The sequence below is a fragment of the Mauremys reevesii genome, linkage group 1 (genome assembly GCF_016161935.1).
Source record: "Mauremys reevesii isolate NIE-2019 linkage group 1, ASM1616193v1, whole genome shotgun sequence".
Classification (NCBI taxonomy): domain Eukaryota; kingdom Metazoa; phylum Chordata; order Testudines; family Geoemydidae; genus Mauremys; species Mauremys reevesii.
Genome location: NC_052623.1, coordinates 231,465,282 through 231,483,359, shown reverse-complemented (window position 1 = coordinate 231,483,359; position 18,078 = coordinate 231,465,282). Strand labels below are relative to the sequence as shown.

General features: G+C 38.7%; 1 protein-coding gene across 19 annotated transcripts in view; it reads right to left on the bottom strand.

Annotated features, from left to right (window-relative positions):
• LOC120406051 (potassium voltage-gated channel subfamily KQT member 1-like) overlaps window positions 1–18,078 on the bottom strand; it is an 819,762-nt gene that overhangs the window by 676,948 nt on the left and 124,736 nt on the right. For all 19 annotated transcript variants that reach the window (XM_039540307.1, XM_039540238.1, XM_039540231.1 and 16 more), the window contains one exon: window positions 14,667–14,757. In XM_039540307.1, the coding sequence (XP_039396241.1) occupies window positions 14,667–14,757 (91 nt within the window). The remainder of the gene's footprint in view (window positions 1–14,666; window positions 14,758–18,078) is intronic.

Sequence of the window (18,078 nt, the reverse complement as noted above, 5' to 3'; positions counted from 1 at the left end):
TTTTCTCAGCTGCAGCTGCGTTTTAGGTGGAGAGTATATACAAGGCTCTCTTCACTCTTTTTACTGGCATATTTAGGTGCTCGGGTAAAAGGAGGAAGCAGGACAGCTAAATGAATAGCGTGCTCATGAAGATTCAATCAAGGAATGTCAGCTCAAAACAATGAAGCCTCAGAAGCAAGCATAGTGGTTTAATAGTCCCAATGTTTGCACACGTGTGCTTATGTCCGAAATTTAATCTGATAACCTGTCTTCAAGGTTTTCTTGTCCTTAGAGTTGAAAATGTCAAGTTAACAACCTGCTTAATTTAAATGACTACTCAAAGGCAATGAAAGTCAACCAGCACTGAGCATGAGCACTTCTCATCCTAAATCTCACTGTTATAAGCAATAGAGATTAAATCTGAAACTAGCTGGCTGAAAATATGTATCACATGAAGAAAGAGCCATGCAGATTTTCTTTCTCTCCTACGCTATCAGCTCATTTTGCTTTGAACAACATGGATTTGTTTTACATATAATTCATACGTTTAATAGAAAAGATTGACAATCTACATTTGAGAGATCCATTGCAAAGAAATGGCACTGACTACATATTTTAGAGCACTTGTGACATATCCAGAATTTGCTGATGTCACACCAGGAGTAATTGTCTGGTCCTCTATTTATCAACACATTCTATTTACTATAGAAGATGGAATTTTAATCATCTGGCTAATGAGGGAAGTGACAACTCTGTACTCTGCTCCACTGTCCTGACATGTTGCCATTGAGTCTGGAATTCATCTGTGGGGGTGTTGCATAGAAAGTTTTAGCTCCTTAAATACACTAAGGTGGATGAGACACTGTCTAGAGTACAGTTGAATACATTCTGACCTACTGTGAATATAGCAGTACTTAAAACAAGGACTGTAAGATACTCTGAAGAGCAACCTTAAAATCCAACTTGAAAGAAACCATTAATTTGGTCAAGATAGTATTGCCCGGAGATAGAAGTCCTTTATTTATTCATAGACCCAGGCAGCAGTGCAAAATTCCTCAAGTTAATCCACCTACATGCCTCAGTCCTGACCTGGAGGGACTACCTATAGCTGGTAGGGAAAGGGTATAGTCTTGCTTTTCAGTGGCATCTATCCAAAGTGAATACCCCCTTCTAAATTATAAATAATCATATACTGTTTCTTAATCTCTCAATTTGGGAGGCTCAGAGCAGTGTGGGTTTCAGTTTTTTCTGCTCTTTTTCCTCACTTCTCATTCCCAACTAAATTTAAAAAAAAACAAAAAACAGTCTCCTGGGCCAAATCTTGTGGTCTTAAAGTCCCTCTGATCTGAATGGTAGTTAACTAGAGTAGGAATCTGACTAAGAACGTCAAAATTTGGTCCTTTGTTAATAACTCTCCTAGTAACATTTTCTATTTCAAAGCGGTTGTTTTCTGTTTGAGCAAACTGTAGTACACATTGCAATCAGCCTATAGAGTAAATTCATGGACACTCTGGCTCGGGACTTTTTACCTCCCAAAAGCAACAGAGCCAGAGTGTCCATGAAATCCACTAGGGACATTGCTATAGCTAAGCAAGTTTATGTGGACGATGCTCAAATACAACAGAGATGGGCAGGAGTACAAAACTCTAAGACAGACAAAAATGGTTCAATATTAAAAAAAAAATCCTAAAAATAGACGTTAACCTTTAGGATGAAAACAAACAGTAAATTTAAGTTCAAAAAGAGTTATTACAGAGTAAGATAGGAGTAAAATATGGAGGTCTCTTAACCATGAATAGAGAGGTCCCCCCACTCCAAAGCACCCAATAAAAGTTGTTTACAAACATTTGGAAGTGAGGTCATAGGGCCCAGCTTAGCATATGAAAATAGCAATGACTTCAAAGTCGAGCTGCCCTTTTCAAACTAGAATGTATGCTATCAGTGAAGAAAAAAAATTATTTCCTATCCCCATTTTAATTCAAACCACTATAGCATTAAACAGATGATAGAATATTACTAAAATTCATTTTTAAAAACATTGAACAAATATGCTTGTGGATGCAAATCTTTATCTATCTCCTCCGAGCCAACAATTTTGTTTGTTTATTCAAAGATTTCAATGTCAACACAAAATGAAACTAGATATTCCTTTATTACATCAGGGTTTTTTTAAATGATGATGTATGTCATTGTAAATAACAATGGTGACCTCTTCTGGTAGAAATATATATGAAAATAGACACTTGGTTCCCAGCAGCCAAAGCAGTCAAGAGATTAACACTCAGAGGGGGATTGTTTGGAAATTAAACTGGGTCCATTTAACATCTTATAGTTGTATAATATCATGTCCATAAGGATCTCAATGCAATTTACAGTTTACACAAACTATTAGAATACAGAGATCTCTCTACTCCCCTCTTCTTTCTCTGCCCTTCAAATGAAATACAGAGTAGTTTATTACTTAACACCCCTACACAGAGGAAATGAATGAAGATGAAAATGAAGGGGGTCAGCAGAACTTAGAATATGGATGGTATTATGCTTCCCATACTCAAAAAGAATAAAATATGTATTCTGATTGTAGAGCACTTGTTTCCAATTAAGGAAAAACAACAAATGCAGGTCCTGATCCTGCAAGCTTTTCTGCACTGGGTGAGTCCCGCACCCATACAGAGTCCCATTGAAGCCAGAGAAGCTCTGCAGTCTGTTCGCACAGAGCAGCTAGCAGGATTAGGCCATAGCATCACCATGACAGAGACAGAGATCTCAAGAGCACACAATGACTCACTAATATTCTGTATCTGAAATAAAACACAAAGTAACAGATACCATATCACTCCCCCTGCAGAAAACAGGAGTCTCCTACAATTGATGGTGAAGTTAAAGCAGAATGGCAACTTCTTTGAGTTACAGGATTAGATACACACCTTCCCCCCGGAAAAAACCACCTCACCTGCTCTATCGCCCCCTACATTTTGTGACATGAGATTATTAAAACCATGGGGTGACAAAGGAATATATTTTTTCATAAGGAAAATTAAATTTGCGCATGAGTCAAATTCTCAGTTTAAAAAAAATGGTTGCCAAGCACTCTCTCCTGGACATTTCTGATGGTATAAAGTAACTCTCCAGCAATTTTAGTTCTTTGCAAGAGAACTGCCCATCAACTGCCAAGTCCTCCTAAAAAAGGGAGTAACTTCTACCTCCATGCAGTTCTGCAATGTCTGCTCTGAAATGGAATAATTTCCTTCCTCACTCCCACTACTGCCATTCTTTCCTCCAAATCTCCTTTACCACCCAATAATACCAGGCCCCCAGCCCCTTGCTAGTAGTGTTAATCCATGAAAACCAAAAGTATCGATGACATATGCAGCATGGACGGCCACAAGAAACTATCGGTGAGACTTTTCCATTTTCAAAGCTCTTTCCCAGCATGGGTAATGTAGCTAGTTATAGGCTTGATTTTATTGTACATAAATTAATTAAAATTTGGGGAGTTTTTTGTGTTAAAAAACACATTTGTAATTGAGATAACAGACAAATGAGGCTAAAAGAGTAACTGGAGACAGGCACATTCCACACAGGCCATGGTATATAAAATATTTTAATTTTCTGGGTGCAATAATTTTTTAGGAAGTACCAGAATATTCCCTCTGTGACTTTTAATTAACACCACTAAATATAAAACAAATAACAGCAGTCACTGTGTTACCATGATCACACTATCAAGATAATTTCAATATAGCTTTGTGAAGTAATGACTATCCAAGAATGCTGTGAGACCTATTTTGCTTTTGAACTATCACCTTGTTGATATTTATGGCTGAAAGAAAGCTTTAACTTGATCATACAGTAGGAACCATGAATTGTCATGGAAGAAGAAATGGATGAAGAGGAGAAAGGGCTTGAACTACTAGAGTAAATCAGATTTTTAAAAGAATCACAGAATTTAGAAAAGAGGTACCTATTATAAGTAGGTAGGGGAGGGATAGCTCAGTGGTTTGAGCATTGGCCTGCTAAACCCAGGAGTCAATCCTTAAGGGGGCCACTTAGGAATCTGGGGCAAAAATCAGTATTTGGTCCTGCTAGTGGAGGCAGGGGGCTGGACTCAATGACCTTTCAGGGTCCCTTCCAGTTCTAGGAGATAGGTATATCTCCATTTTTTTTTAAAGTTATCATTAAAAGCAAAGTGAAACAGCTCAGCAAGCAACATTTCAGTAGGGGAAGAAACTATAGTCAAACTTTCACAATGAAATCTGATTAAACAGTAGAAAAGTTTAGCAGAATTTTTTTATCTTTACAGGAGAAACTGGATGGAACTTTGGGAAACATTGGATAATGAAAACTTAGAGCTGACCCACGGTAGAAATCAAGTGCAATGGCAGACAGAGTATACAAAATTGGATATACATTTTTAAAAACAGCAAATGTAGTGAGACTTCCTAATTATTTACCGAAGGAAAGTTTACTACAAGAGTAAAAACCAGGATAATTCTTTTTGAAGAGGAAATTATCTGTATTTTTAATTATCTATCACCAAGGCAGATATAGAAGAAAAGCATGAAGACATTATTGGAGCACTAAAATGGGAAATTATTTTAAATACACGGAGTCTCCATGTTAAAAACAAATTATGAACTCTAAAAAACAAAAACTTTATAATAAAAACTTTGTAGAAAGCATGTTCATGCTGGAAGTAACTAGGATTCGGCTAGAATTAGGTGGCAATAAGGAAAATGGACAACACCAAATTGCACTAAAACATAGCAGTGATGCTCTATGATTGAAGATGACCATTTATATCATTGATATTACCACTGTTATACAATTGCAACAAATCTTGCATAAAGTTTATCATGTAAGGTGTTAATGGAAAAATTACAATCTGTCAAGTATGATTAACCTGGTTTAAATCCATATATCATCTTTGTATCTAAAGTTATGAATATTGGCTATGATTTGTCTCTCAAACATGTATTGTGTTCCTGGGTGACACTCCCCAGATAGATTTACATCAGGGTTAGACAGCTATGTGTTGATGGCTCATTAAGGACACAACTCTCACAATGGGCCATTGAAGACACTCATTCCATCCAGACAGCTCTTCCAGAGGATGCCTCAGACAGTGAAGGGCCAGTGACCACCCCTGTGATTCAGCAAAACATGTAAGGGCATGTGATGTGGACATATGAACTTTGACTTCATCTTGGGTCAGTAACTTTCCATACACAGGGTCTGTGGGCTTTGTTTGGGACAGTTGCTTTCCATGCACATGGCATATAATATAAAACACCCCCTGAGACATCTTCATTTTGTCTTACTCCTGCTCCACTTCTCTGGCCTGTAGATTTACAACTAAAAGGAGTATCTTTAACTATGGACTGAGAATCTTCCAATCTTTTGGAAGTTACCAGAGAGACTTTTCCAAGCCAGCATTCTATTCCATCACTGCTAGGATCCTGATCTATGAACACTGAAAAACACTTGTATGTATATGAATCTTTTAACCACTTATAACACTATTCTTTTCTTTTATTAATAAATTCTTAGTTAGTTTACTAAAGATTGGCTGACAACATAATATTTGGGTAAGATCTGAGATACATCTACGTCTTGACCTGGGGATAAGTGTCTGATCCTTTGAGATTAGTACAACTCCACTGAAAACCCCATTCACCATATGTAACCTCTCACTATCTTAGACCTGTTTGTCTGGATGGGAACCAAGGGCTGAGATGCCTAAAGGGGATTGTGTTTGGCTTCTGGTTAACCAGTGTGATGCTGTGGAAGCCCTTTGATACTGGTTTGGTGAAGCTAATTACAGAATAAACCAGTTTTGGGGGGTTGTCTGCCCTGTTTCTTGCAGTCTGAGCATAGATGCCGACTCTGTGGGTGCTCTGGGGCTGGAGCACCCATAGAAAAAAATTATGGGTGGTCAGCACCCACCAGCCACCTGCTGATCAGCTGTTTGGCATGCCCTGCTGATCAGCTGTTTGGCAATGGGTGGGAGGCACTGGGGGGAGGGGGTGGAGCAGGGGCAGGAAGAGATGGAGTGGGGGCAGAGCAAGGGTGGGAAGAGGCTAAGTGGGGGCAGGGCCTCAGGAAAGGGGTAGAGTGGGGCAGAGCCTCAGGGGCAGTGCACCCACCCAGAAAGAAGAAAGTCAGTGCCTATGGCTCGGAGTGTGGCATTCTCAGTGTGGTCCATCCCAGACACCCATCACAATAAATGGCAGATTGCATTGTGTCTTTGTTGATAAAAAAGCAGATTTCTGCTTCACTGGGTAAGTGGATGGGTGGGAGAAGGGGAAGAGACAGACAGATTGACCAGCCCACTCTACCCATCCCTGCTTGTGTAACCCACACACCTTCTGGGTGTGGTGTTCTGTCCCATCTAGTGGCACCAAGATCACTTAAAGAGAGAGAGATAAAATGAGTCTGCTAAGTGTCAGTTGGGTTTGAGCTTGTGCAGTAGAGGCTCATGCACTAAGCTCCTGAGATCCCAGGTTCAATCCTGCCCACCAATGACTGGGGTCTGTCAGCATTACACTTGTAGACCAGGTGAGAAGCAAAAACTCCTTCTAATCTCACTCACGTGAGATTTAAAAGAGCATCTGTAATAAATATTTGGAAAGAATGCATATAAACAGTAGTAATAAGAAGGAGGTCTAGTATCAACTATGGGAAATTTCATAATAGCCTTTCTCCCACATGCATTTGGTGAGGGTTATAAGAAAGAGGAAAGCAGGTGAACCCTGTGATATAACTATTTTTATATGGCAAGTGCCAGTAGGACCACTAATCAAAAAAATAAAAATACTTAAAGTGGGAGAAAAACGTCTACGTGTTTATTAAAATGTTAAGTAAAATTAATATGGACATTAGACCAGCTCCAAAATTCAGACGTGTATTCCAGCCTGGAGTATGTTTTTGTGGCATTTCTCTCTCCACAATAAAGGGTTTTTTTTTTCAAAAAAGTGAAGAGAATGTGTTGGTCTTCATCCAAAGCCCAATGGACTAGTATCCATATCAAAGAATTACCTCTATAGATACTTAGGGTGTGTGTACACTGCAGATGTAAGTGTGATGTGCAGCTCATATAAACATATCTAAACTAGCTTTAAATTAGCAATCTCACTAAAAATAGCAGTTATGAAGAAGTGGTGTGGACTAGGAACACACCATTCTGGGCAGGCTTGTACAGCCAACACTTAAGCCCTTACTGCTGCATCCTCATTATACTTTTAGTGAGCTATCTAGATTAAAGCTAGTGTGGGTATGCCTACCTGAGCTGCAGTCACACCTTTGATTGCAGTATAGACATACCCTTACATATGCTTTCATCCCTATAGGTTGTCTGTCCAGAACAGTACTGACACATGCTTGCTAGGCAGTATACAGAAGGTCACACTGCCAATGTCTGACTAGCACTCAAAAATTTCTTTTGTTATAGGCATCCTAGCTTGAGATAAGCCATAAAACCTTTCCACCACACTTGCTTCTCTGTGTTTGTTTTAATAATTCAAGTTATTGTAAACATCGTCTGGAGCCAAACTACCGTTTCTACTCTAACAGACTTACCTTGTGAGATGCTCAGTGTTCTCACCTCCAGCTCAATTCCTCTGTCCTCATTTAACCCTCACATACTCATTCATTATCATCCTCCCCTAGCATTCACGTCGTTCTTCCCTACCCCAGCATTTACCCAGACATTCCTAATGCTTCCCTCTTATTTTTTGTTAGGTGCCAAACAGCATGCTTGGAGAATAAGATAAGTCAAAGAACAAGCCCTGAAGAGTTTTTAATTTAAAAGAAACATGCACATGCACGCAGTGAATGAGTGAAATTAAAATAATAGTAATCATTTAGAACATTTTTCTCACCGGGATGGCATAATGCTGTCAAGGATTAGTATTCATGAACCTCATGCAAGAAGTGGAAGAGATCTGAATTAACAGAAGGAAATGGACAAAGAGATTATCCCAGCCATAGGAGGCATCATGAAGGGATGAAGAGAAGAGCAGGAAAAGGACTAATAAGACTAGCATCACTGGCTGTTGTAATTCATTTGGGGTAAGGTGGGGTATGATGATACAAGTGCAAGAAGAGACAGAGCCTTGAATCTGAGGCCAGGGACCTTACACATGGTTCTGTAGGCAAGAGGAAGCTTTCCCTTTACTTTTGCATCAATCCATCATCAGTTTTCCCACGCCCCTTTTTGGTTAGAGGTGAGGTTCTCCTTCTGGCTTTTGCAGGGTAGGCTTTTCCCAGTGCTCCCCATCCCCTCTTGGCAGCAGCACTAAAGAGACAGTGGTAGCCATCTTGCATAGCTGCCAGGAGAGGAAGAGGGAGGAGGCACTGGGAGCCCTTGCAGGAAGAGGGCTAGCCTACAAAGTCCAAGAGCAGAGGACAGGGCAAAGACTAGAGAACCAAGGTCCATACAGGGAAGAGTGTGTCTGATTTGAGACTATGAATTATTGTCCTTATTCTCTGTGTTTCATTCGCTGGGCTCAAATTTTCATAAGACTTTATTTCAAGTTTTCTCCAGCCAGGTGATTAACTAAAGAGATGAACAGAAGCAAAGCAGGAAACCCCATCACTTACCATTTTCCAGCATGGAACTATTAAACATTTGAGATCTATGTTACTCTCAGATTTCTTATGAGACAGTTCTGCTAATATAAGAATGACTCAGTGGCCATTCCTAGCAGCACTTGAGGTCAGTCTCAGCTACAAAGTTTGGATTCAGAGATGAACTTTCCCAAAGCCTGAGGTCTGAGGGGATATGAGGTGTTTGGTTCAGACCCATCTCTAACTATAAATACTTGTAAGGGCTGAGGACATGCAGGGCAAAGTGTAGCCAAATGTTCTGAGACATTACCATATTGCATTACATTTGCAATCTTGCACTTGTTACATTGCTGTACGTGTCATCATCGTGTTGTGGTGCACTGTAACCGTCATAATGAAGACAGAAGTTGATTTATCATGCAAAATATCATCAACTCAGGGACACAACAAAAGCACGACAAACCAACCAGAAATAGGAACTACTGCGCTTATTTCTAGAGACCTGTTCTTCTCTCATCTTCCCAACTCACCCTGATTGTCCATTCTCTTATATATTCCTATATATCCTATATTCCAGAGTGGGATTTTCAAAAGCATTCACCTGTTGGCTCATCTCTGCTGTTAGTGACATCTATGGTAAAACTCCTATTGATCTCAACAGGAACATTATTGGACCAAAGCAGGTTGCTTTTGAAAGTCAGCAAGTGGTTTAGTTGTATACTTTCAGGTCTATAGACCTGTAAGTATAATAGAATATTTGGAATCCTTGGTACAGCAATATCTCAAGTGAAAAGTATTCATTAAAAAAGTGACTCTACCCAGAAAAGTCACAATGTAAAAATGACGCCTTCTTACTTAACATATCTGATCCCTACGAACATAAGAATGGCCATACTGGGACAGACCAAAGGTCCATCTAGCCCAGTATCCTGTCTTCCAACAGTGGCCAATGCCAGGTGCCCCAGAGGGAATGAACAGAACAGGTAATCATCAAGTGATCCATCCCCTGTCGCCCATTCCCAGCTTCAGGCAAACAGAAGCTAGGGACACCTTTACCTGTAAAGGGTTAACAAGTCCACAAGTAAAAGAAAAGGAGTGGGCACTTGACCAAAAGAGCCAATGGGAGGGCTAGAACTTTTTAAAATGGGAAAAAAAACTTTCCCTTTGTCTGTTGTTCTCTGGAGAATGAGACACGGAGCAGCAATGCTATAAGCAGGAATGCTGTGTCAGGCTTAAACTAGGTATAAAAATTCATCTTCCATACCTAGAAAAAAATCATTGAACAGGGCATGTTTAGGAAGACGCAATTAGGTTTATTTCTGTTTATTTTTTAAGGCTTGTGGATCTCCTCTGTGCTAACCCCCAGATGCTTTTGTTTGCTTGTCACTTTTTAAGATGAACCCCCAAGAAAGCTATTTTGGGTGCTTAATTTTTGGAATTGCTCTTTTAAAATCTAGCAAAAGCCTAAGTTCCAAATGTATTTTCTTCCCTTTTTTTCCTAATAAAATTTAACTTTTTTAAGAACAGGATTGGATTTTTGGTGTCCGCCATTACATTACATTATGTAACTGAAATGGGACTTCATTTCATTTGACAGTCTCTCATCAAATACTACCTGTATTTTATCATCTTCATCATCTCCTCCTTACTAGGACACAGAGAATCTCCATTAATAGATCCTTCCCCAACAGATGTCTCTGTCCGAACCACATGCTCCTCTGCACCTATCGGTTTTCCCCCAACCCTTAGTTTAAAAACTGATCTATGACCTTTTTAATTGTAAGTGCCAGCAATCTGGTTCCATTTTGGTTTAGGTGGAGCCCATCCTTCCTGTATGGGCTCTTCCTTTCCCAAAGGTTTCCCCAATTCCTAATAAATCTAAACCCCTCCTCTCTACAGTTCTGCCTTTCTAACTGGCCCTGCACGTGGAGCTGGAGGCATTTCAGAGAATGCTACCATAGAGGTCCTGGACTTCAATCTCTTACCTAGATAGCCTAAATACCCTGTGGGCATAAGTCATCTGGTGAATCAAATAAATTTAATAGATAAATATGGAACTGTACTATTTCAGTTTTACAGGTGCTTCTGTACAAATCAAATTGAAGCCAGCCATTTTGTGACTAGTCTCCTTGATAGACAAAGGTGAATGAATCATTGTGTCTGTTAGGGATGGGCTAATGAGATCAGATAAGCGCAAACCTCATCTTTTCCACTTCCCCCACCCATCCCTCAAATAAATCATTCACCCATAACATAAAGCTAAGCTAAACCAAACCATTACACAGAGTTGAAAAAATTTAGCTTTGTTTCTCTCACCTGTTTTACATTTTTGTAGACCAGTGTGCTTCCATATTTTTGATAGGACCACTATCAAAGGTATCCAAGCCACCCAAAATTGGATTTAGTGTACCAGGCCTGACCCAAAACAAGCATTAAATAGAAATCACACCAAAAACACTGTTCCTGTGAGTTTTCCAGCCCGATTTCTTAGGCTCAAGAGGTCCAGAGAATTTGGACAAGCAACTGGGTATACTTATCTAAAAAAAAACTGATCCTTTAACTCTTTTTGAAGTCCACTCATGAATTTTACATACCTTTTTTGTTCACCAAGAACATTAAATTGTTCTGATGTCACTGCCCTTGTGTTCTGGCTTGCTAAATAGTCAGAGTAGGGCAAAGAATCAACAGCTAATGTCCTACAATTTATCTTGCAAAGCATGACCACAAACTAAGTTATCTCATCAAGCAGAGGAGCTGGCAACAAGCTCATAACAGCTAAGTGACATAAACATGCATCATATTTGTTGTTTGGAAAAGAGCTCCTTTTAAAAGAGAGGGCACATCTCCCTCAGCTGGCAGCAAATGGAAGCTCAAGACAAGCAATCTCACCAGTCCCAAAACCACAGAAGTGAAGTTAATACATTGTTAATTAGATAGGAAATCATAGCATGTTGCCTGTCTTTTCCTGACTGCCAGAGAGCAGAAATTCACTCCAAGCCCAAGCAAACACCACAAGTAGAGCTATTACTACAGTCTGTGAGCCGTGCCAATCAACTTGAGTGATGAAATGATTTAAAACTCAGCAATAGGTTTTTTCTGATATATCCCCGTCATCTTTGAGGATATGATTTTACATTCAACTTTGAAGACTTGCTTTAAGAGCAATTTGACACAAGTGTCATAAGCACAGGAACATTATTTCCCCCCAGAATCAGAATTGTTTCAGCTTCTTTTATTTGAAACCTCTGACAATTTTAGTGCCTCTCAGATGCCTCTTTAGCCCCCTCTTCACAAAAACTTTCCTTTTAAAAGCTGTAGTAGTATTGTATTCTCCCCTTGACACATGCACATAATTTGCTTCAATGCCAATGGATTTCACACATCAAGAGAATAGAATGATGAGTTTTATAGCCTAATGGGTTTTTACTATTCTTTTTATAAGCTTCAAAAAGGCAGGGATAATGTTAAAATATCCATTAATGCATAAGCACTAAGTGCTACGCATAATGGGCCAAATTTGTCCCTGGTAAAATTCCATTAAGAATAATGATGTTGAATTTCGGCCATCATCTTAACGCCTCAAAAGGAAGCCACATTCAGGTCTGAATGTGTGTTGTATAGAATTCCCATTGTCAGGTGTCACCAACTTGGAAATGGTAAGTGTTACAACTTTGAAGTTAGATTACAACTTAGTAAGGGCTATATCAGTAGAACTAAATGCAGACCTTGAACAGGAAGACACCAAAAGCACGCTCTATCATCATTTAGCTCACTGTCAATGTAGAGCACAACACAACCTTCCACAAGTTACAGTTAAATGAATCTTCTCCAGTGTTAGCTACAGTTTGCGGTCTCATCTTTAGAAAGACAGCAATCTGCTACCCTTCTGCACAAGTAGCCATATAAATAGCCAATACCACAACTAGCCTTTTTGTCAGGTGAATTAAGCAGGGAAGCTAAGGATTCAACTCATGTCCCAAAAGATGGACCTTTCAGCTCAGGGTTGCAACACTTTGACAGACTGACATAGAGACTGTCTTAGTACTGTCACTGCCCAGGCTGTACCCATTTTTTTTGGGGGGGGGAACCCACAGGACTTGAAGTCACTAGGAATGTTAATCTGGCAGTTTTTCAACAACCACTAGATTCACTAAAAATATTATATATACACACATACACACACACGTAACCAGTATAAGAACAGAGGTCAACACTGACTATCGCTTAGTATCACTATGTCAGGTTCTGACTCAATATAACTTACCATTACAGTATCTATTTATAAGGGTTTTAGAGGCTTGCACATGACCAACAAAACTGCACTTCGTTTGACTCTGAGTAAAGCCAAGCAACATTTGCTACAGCATTATGATTAGACAAATGCTTAAAAATAACCCTGCAAACCTAATGATGGTTTTAGTCAATCACATGTGAAGGCTGCATGCACTAATGAAGTTTAAGCTCCAGTGAAGTAAATGAGTACCTAGCTTTGATTCTCAAGCCAGCTGTAAAGCAAAAATCCATCACATTAGGAAATGACCATTAAAAAAAAATCAAAATAGCTGTTGTGTTGTTACACACTGAGCTCAGCAGATCTAGGTTGGATATTAGGAAAAACTATTTCACTAGGAGGGTGGTGACGCACTGGAATGGGTTACCTAGGGAGGTGGTGGAATCTCCATCCTTAGGGGTTTTTAAGGCCAGGCTTGACAAAGCCCTGGTTGGGATGATTTAGTTGGGGATTGGTCCTGCTTTGAGCAGGGGTTGGACTAGTTGACCTCCTGAGGTCCCTTCCAGCCCTGATATTCTATGATTCTATGATCTGAGTTGCTATAAATTTACACCAGTGATTTTCAACCTTTTTTTCATTTGCAGACCCCTAAACATTTTCAAATGAAGATACAGATCCCTTTGGAAATCTTAGGCATAGTCTGCAGACCCCCAGGAACCTGTGGACCACAGGCTGAAAATCACTGATTTAGATGTTATGTATTATCATGGTGCAATTCACATCACTTCAGTAAAGGCTGCTTCATCAAACATTCCCATTATTAACTTTTCTTTAGGTTATGTGATAAGGGGCATTCTCTGGAATACACACATTTTCCCCCATTTTACTTCCCACCAGCTTCAAAAATAACATTGTTCAAAATCATACATATTGTAACAACTTTTTGCGGTAATTGCTGTGCACATGCTAGTCACCTTGTGTTTATGAAACTAAGGGGTGCTGTATAGTTTGGTGTTCGGTAACCTCTCATCTGAATATCAGTAATTCAAAGCTAGCCTAGGACTGGTAGTAACTGAACACTATTACCATCTGAGTGTCATTCAGTGGCCATTGTGAAATGAGTTAGTGACTTCAGTCCAATTCGAAATGGACAGATGTTCCTCACCACCGCAAGATTGTCATCCCCTATTGACAGTGACAACAGTGAGACCAAGGACTCTGTAGATAAGTAATGCATATAACAATGTCCTTTTGCAAAATACTAAGTATGCTGCTTGATAAGTTCCCCAAGAAAAGCCTGAGACATTAGTAGATTAGTAACAGTTATAAATCCTGGCACAAAATTTATTTGGCCTAAAATCTGAAAAGGACAGCTTACCACTGAGACTCAAATATTTCTGAAGATCATAATCATTTAGCAATTTGCACTTCCAGGTGCAAAAAAGTATGTAATAAGTAGTATTTTCCTGGAGGTAGGACACCCCATTAAACATTGCATACCTTGATATGTTTTAGCTCAAAAGTTATGGGCTTAAAAGAGGAATCACTAGGTGAAATTTTGTGCTTGAGGTTATGCAATTCAGACTAGATGATCATCCTTGTTTTTTCTGGACTTAAAAATATTTAAAAAATGAACACTGCTACACTATGAATACTCAGTTTCTGTAGATTTATAGAATAATTTCTAAATAACTTTATTTCTTCCTTAGGTTCTATATTACTTTTCCATAAGAAGCAGCAGCAAGTATTTTAAATTCCCTTGTCTTGCTAATGGACTGCCAATAGATTTCTCTATTTCCTTTCCTTGTTTTTCAGCTTACAAAAAGAACAACAATCGTTTTGTCACCAAAATAAACAATTATATTTTACAAAAAAGGAGTACACTTACCATCCAGAAAAGGGTCCCCGTGGCAAATTCTGAATAATGTTCTATAGTAGAGAGTACACTGAAAATTAAACAAATCAGCACCAGTAGAAATCTGTAACAAAAAACGGAAGTGTTTAATAACATGTCAAAGAGATGCTACACTGCAAATACTGATTTATCTAATGTTAGCCATCAAAAAATGCTTCTGTATCATGTAATTTAATCATCCTTTTCTTCTGCTTTAGCTGAATTCAGTATTCTGGACATCCAGAAGTCCCACTTAAGTCCAAGGGAGTTTCAGATTTAAAAAAAAAAAAAGTGAACTTTCATTACTTGTGGCTATAACAAAACAAAACAAACAAACAAAAACCTGATACTGACTTCAGTTAAATACCTAAAATTCACATCAACAACTCCTTCCAAAATAGACTTTTCACACAGTTACAATGGTTTTAAGTGAAATAACACTATTACTTTTAGTCTGCAATGCGAATCTTTCAAATGGACCTGTTAATTCTAATGGGCTCAGACACTCTACTAGAGTGAAGGGTTAAATTAATGTGACTGTAAGTAATTATTGAAGTAATGAAGTTAACCACTACAAAATACATACAAACCAGCAGAGATGATGTGATATTTCTATAGCCATTGTTCAAGCACGAGAAAAAAATGTCTCTAGAAAGTATACGCACCATTCCAAAAACTTGTTAGAGAATCATAAAATATAAAATGGGGAAAGAATGTGAAAGAATGTTGTGCACTTAAATGCTTAAGAATCAATTAAATACTCGTTACTTCAATAAATGCAGTATCTTATCACCCATCTCTGCACAAACGGTAACATGCAGAACAGTTGGTAGAAGTGTAACTTAATGTTTCCCAGAGAACTCATGCCTTTACCACAGGTATTACAGGATGAATTCTTACTACACTTCTCACCACCCCTCAGGAAATGCAGGACTGAACTGTACATCTGGTCCTACATACATCAGAGAAGCCAAGAGGTTCTGCTCCTTTCGTTTGGGTGGCCCAGAAACATTCATCCACACCTACTGACTCCTTCAACTGTCAAATCCTTTCATTCTAGGACAACAGTCCTGATCCAAACTCTCACCACAGCTGCCAAAGCCATCCACAAAACCTCAACCCCACATATAACTACCTGCCAAACTCTCCCCTCATCCCTCAACCTCTGTGGGTTATGGAATGAATTAGTTCAAAGAGCTTACAAGCGCCATCATGAACCTGGCACAGCTAGTCCGGTAACTCCAGAGCAAAAAAAGCTTGCAAGCTCTGTTGGCTGCACTGTTTAAAATTCACAAAAATCAGCAAATGAAGATAGAAAGGTTGTATATTAACTCATCTGAGTTGTAACAGTGTGTTATACTCCTGGTTTTCTTGTCAAAATGAGTATCTAAGTTAGTTATTGTTTATGTCATTAAATATATATGATAAATATAGGAAGAGGAACATAGCAGAATTAATATTGCTCTAGTACCTTTAATGTTTGCATTTTGTACATTTTAGTGATCTTGACTGCAGTCTTGTTTTTTTTTTACTAAGCCATTTTTGCATTGAGTTGTTCACAAGTGCATAATCAAGTTTCCTGGACTATGACAGGCTAAATATGTTTTGCCTTATAAAAGCAAAACAATACACTCTCCTTCCTTTTAATAGTTTCTAGAAGGCTTCTTGAGACAAGAAGTACTAGGCTTATTTTTTCCCTACCATAGCCAAGTCCACGCTATGGCTCAAGCTGCTCAGCAGGTGGTGCTGCTAACAGTTGTGCCCAGCATCTTATAACTTGAGAGAAGATTACAGGAAGAATACCATATTAACCAGAATCTGTAAAGTGAAAATCATCATTTAACTGAGATGTAGGAGATTACAGCTTTAAAAACCCCAACAGCCTCAAATCTCTGTTTCATGTATGGTCTAATTACTAATGTGCGTGTGTTAATCATATTAATTCTTGGTCATATGCTACAGTGACCTTCAAAACTGGTTGCAAGTGTCCCTTTTAATAACATTGTGGGGCTTTAAACAAAATGAAATAAACTGGGAGGGACTTTAGGATTGCCTATTCTCCAATATTGATTCAGAATTTCAGAGGGGAGGGAAACAGAGCTGTGATTTGTGTTCCAGCAGGACAGATTAATATTCTAGTACAGTTGGTTCTCTCATCCACAGCATCCCAATTCAATTGCCACTGGGTCAAGTCCTCATGTGAATTCTTTGTCCTGACATTTCTTACTTTGAACAAGGAATAAGGAAATACTGCTCTGCAAGTTCCTTAAAAGTTTTAAACGCCATAAATACCAGTTGTCACAGAGGGCTTTTTGGCTAAGTTCAACTGCAGATACTTTCAAGTTGATCAGCTGTGCTCCTACTAAGCTCACCAACTGTCACAGCAATCTAAATGAATTACTGAAATGCTTTTCAGTGGACACAAGATGAACTGCCGCCCGCGTGCCTCCCCAAAATATAAATACAGATCCTAAGAGATGGAATGATTGACACAACATACCAATGAAACAAACATTTAGGCCCAAATTAGTTGTTCACTTAACCCGGTAGAATCCTATTTTCCTAGGATGTACACTGGACTGGTGTAGAATTTGGCCCTTAAATTTAATGGTTTTCAAAAAAGTTGTCCTTCATGTTTTACATTCAAAGGAGGCTCACTTAAAAATATACTAGATAAAATTTACTATAGTTAGTACACGGGCTACCCAATATTTATGCTTCCTAACAAATTGAGATTTTGGTCACCCTGTGCTAGACTTTTCTCAGGAGTTCAGAATATCATGTAGCACTTTCACTGCTCCTAATGCTAAATGGATCTCAATATCCTTTTCCAATGCTGAAGCCCTTCAACTAACAGAACCTTTCAAAAACCATCAAAATCAAAAGTTCTGAATGAGGAGATGTGCACTCTCTCTCTTTTCTGCATCAGAGGTTTTTTAAAAGAATACAGTAGTTGCTGTAATGGATCAGAGACGAGTTTCATCTAATTCAGTATTCACTTCCCCTACAGTGGACAGTACCAGATGCTTGGAGGAAGGCATAAGAAACTCAGTAATGGAATAAACCAGAATCTAGAATTCAAATGTAAAATTGCCTTTCTTGTGCTTAAAAATGAACCACATGTAGAATCAATGTGGAATTTCAGAATAAATTTGAAAACATGATACTGTACAACCTGCCATGGAGAAAAAAATTTCACATGGTACATCAAATCATCAAATAAGTTCACCTAAATAAGTAATTTAATTCTGGCAGAATTTAATTCATTGACCAGCATTTCCAAGTATCATGATAGGATTTATGTTTCTATTTCCACGTACTGGTCCAAGAAAGTCTTATGCATATGCTCAACTTTACATCTGTGAGTAATCCATTTGAAGTCAATGAGACTACTCACATGCATATA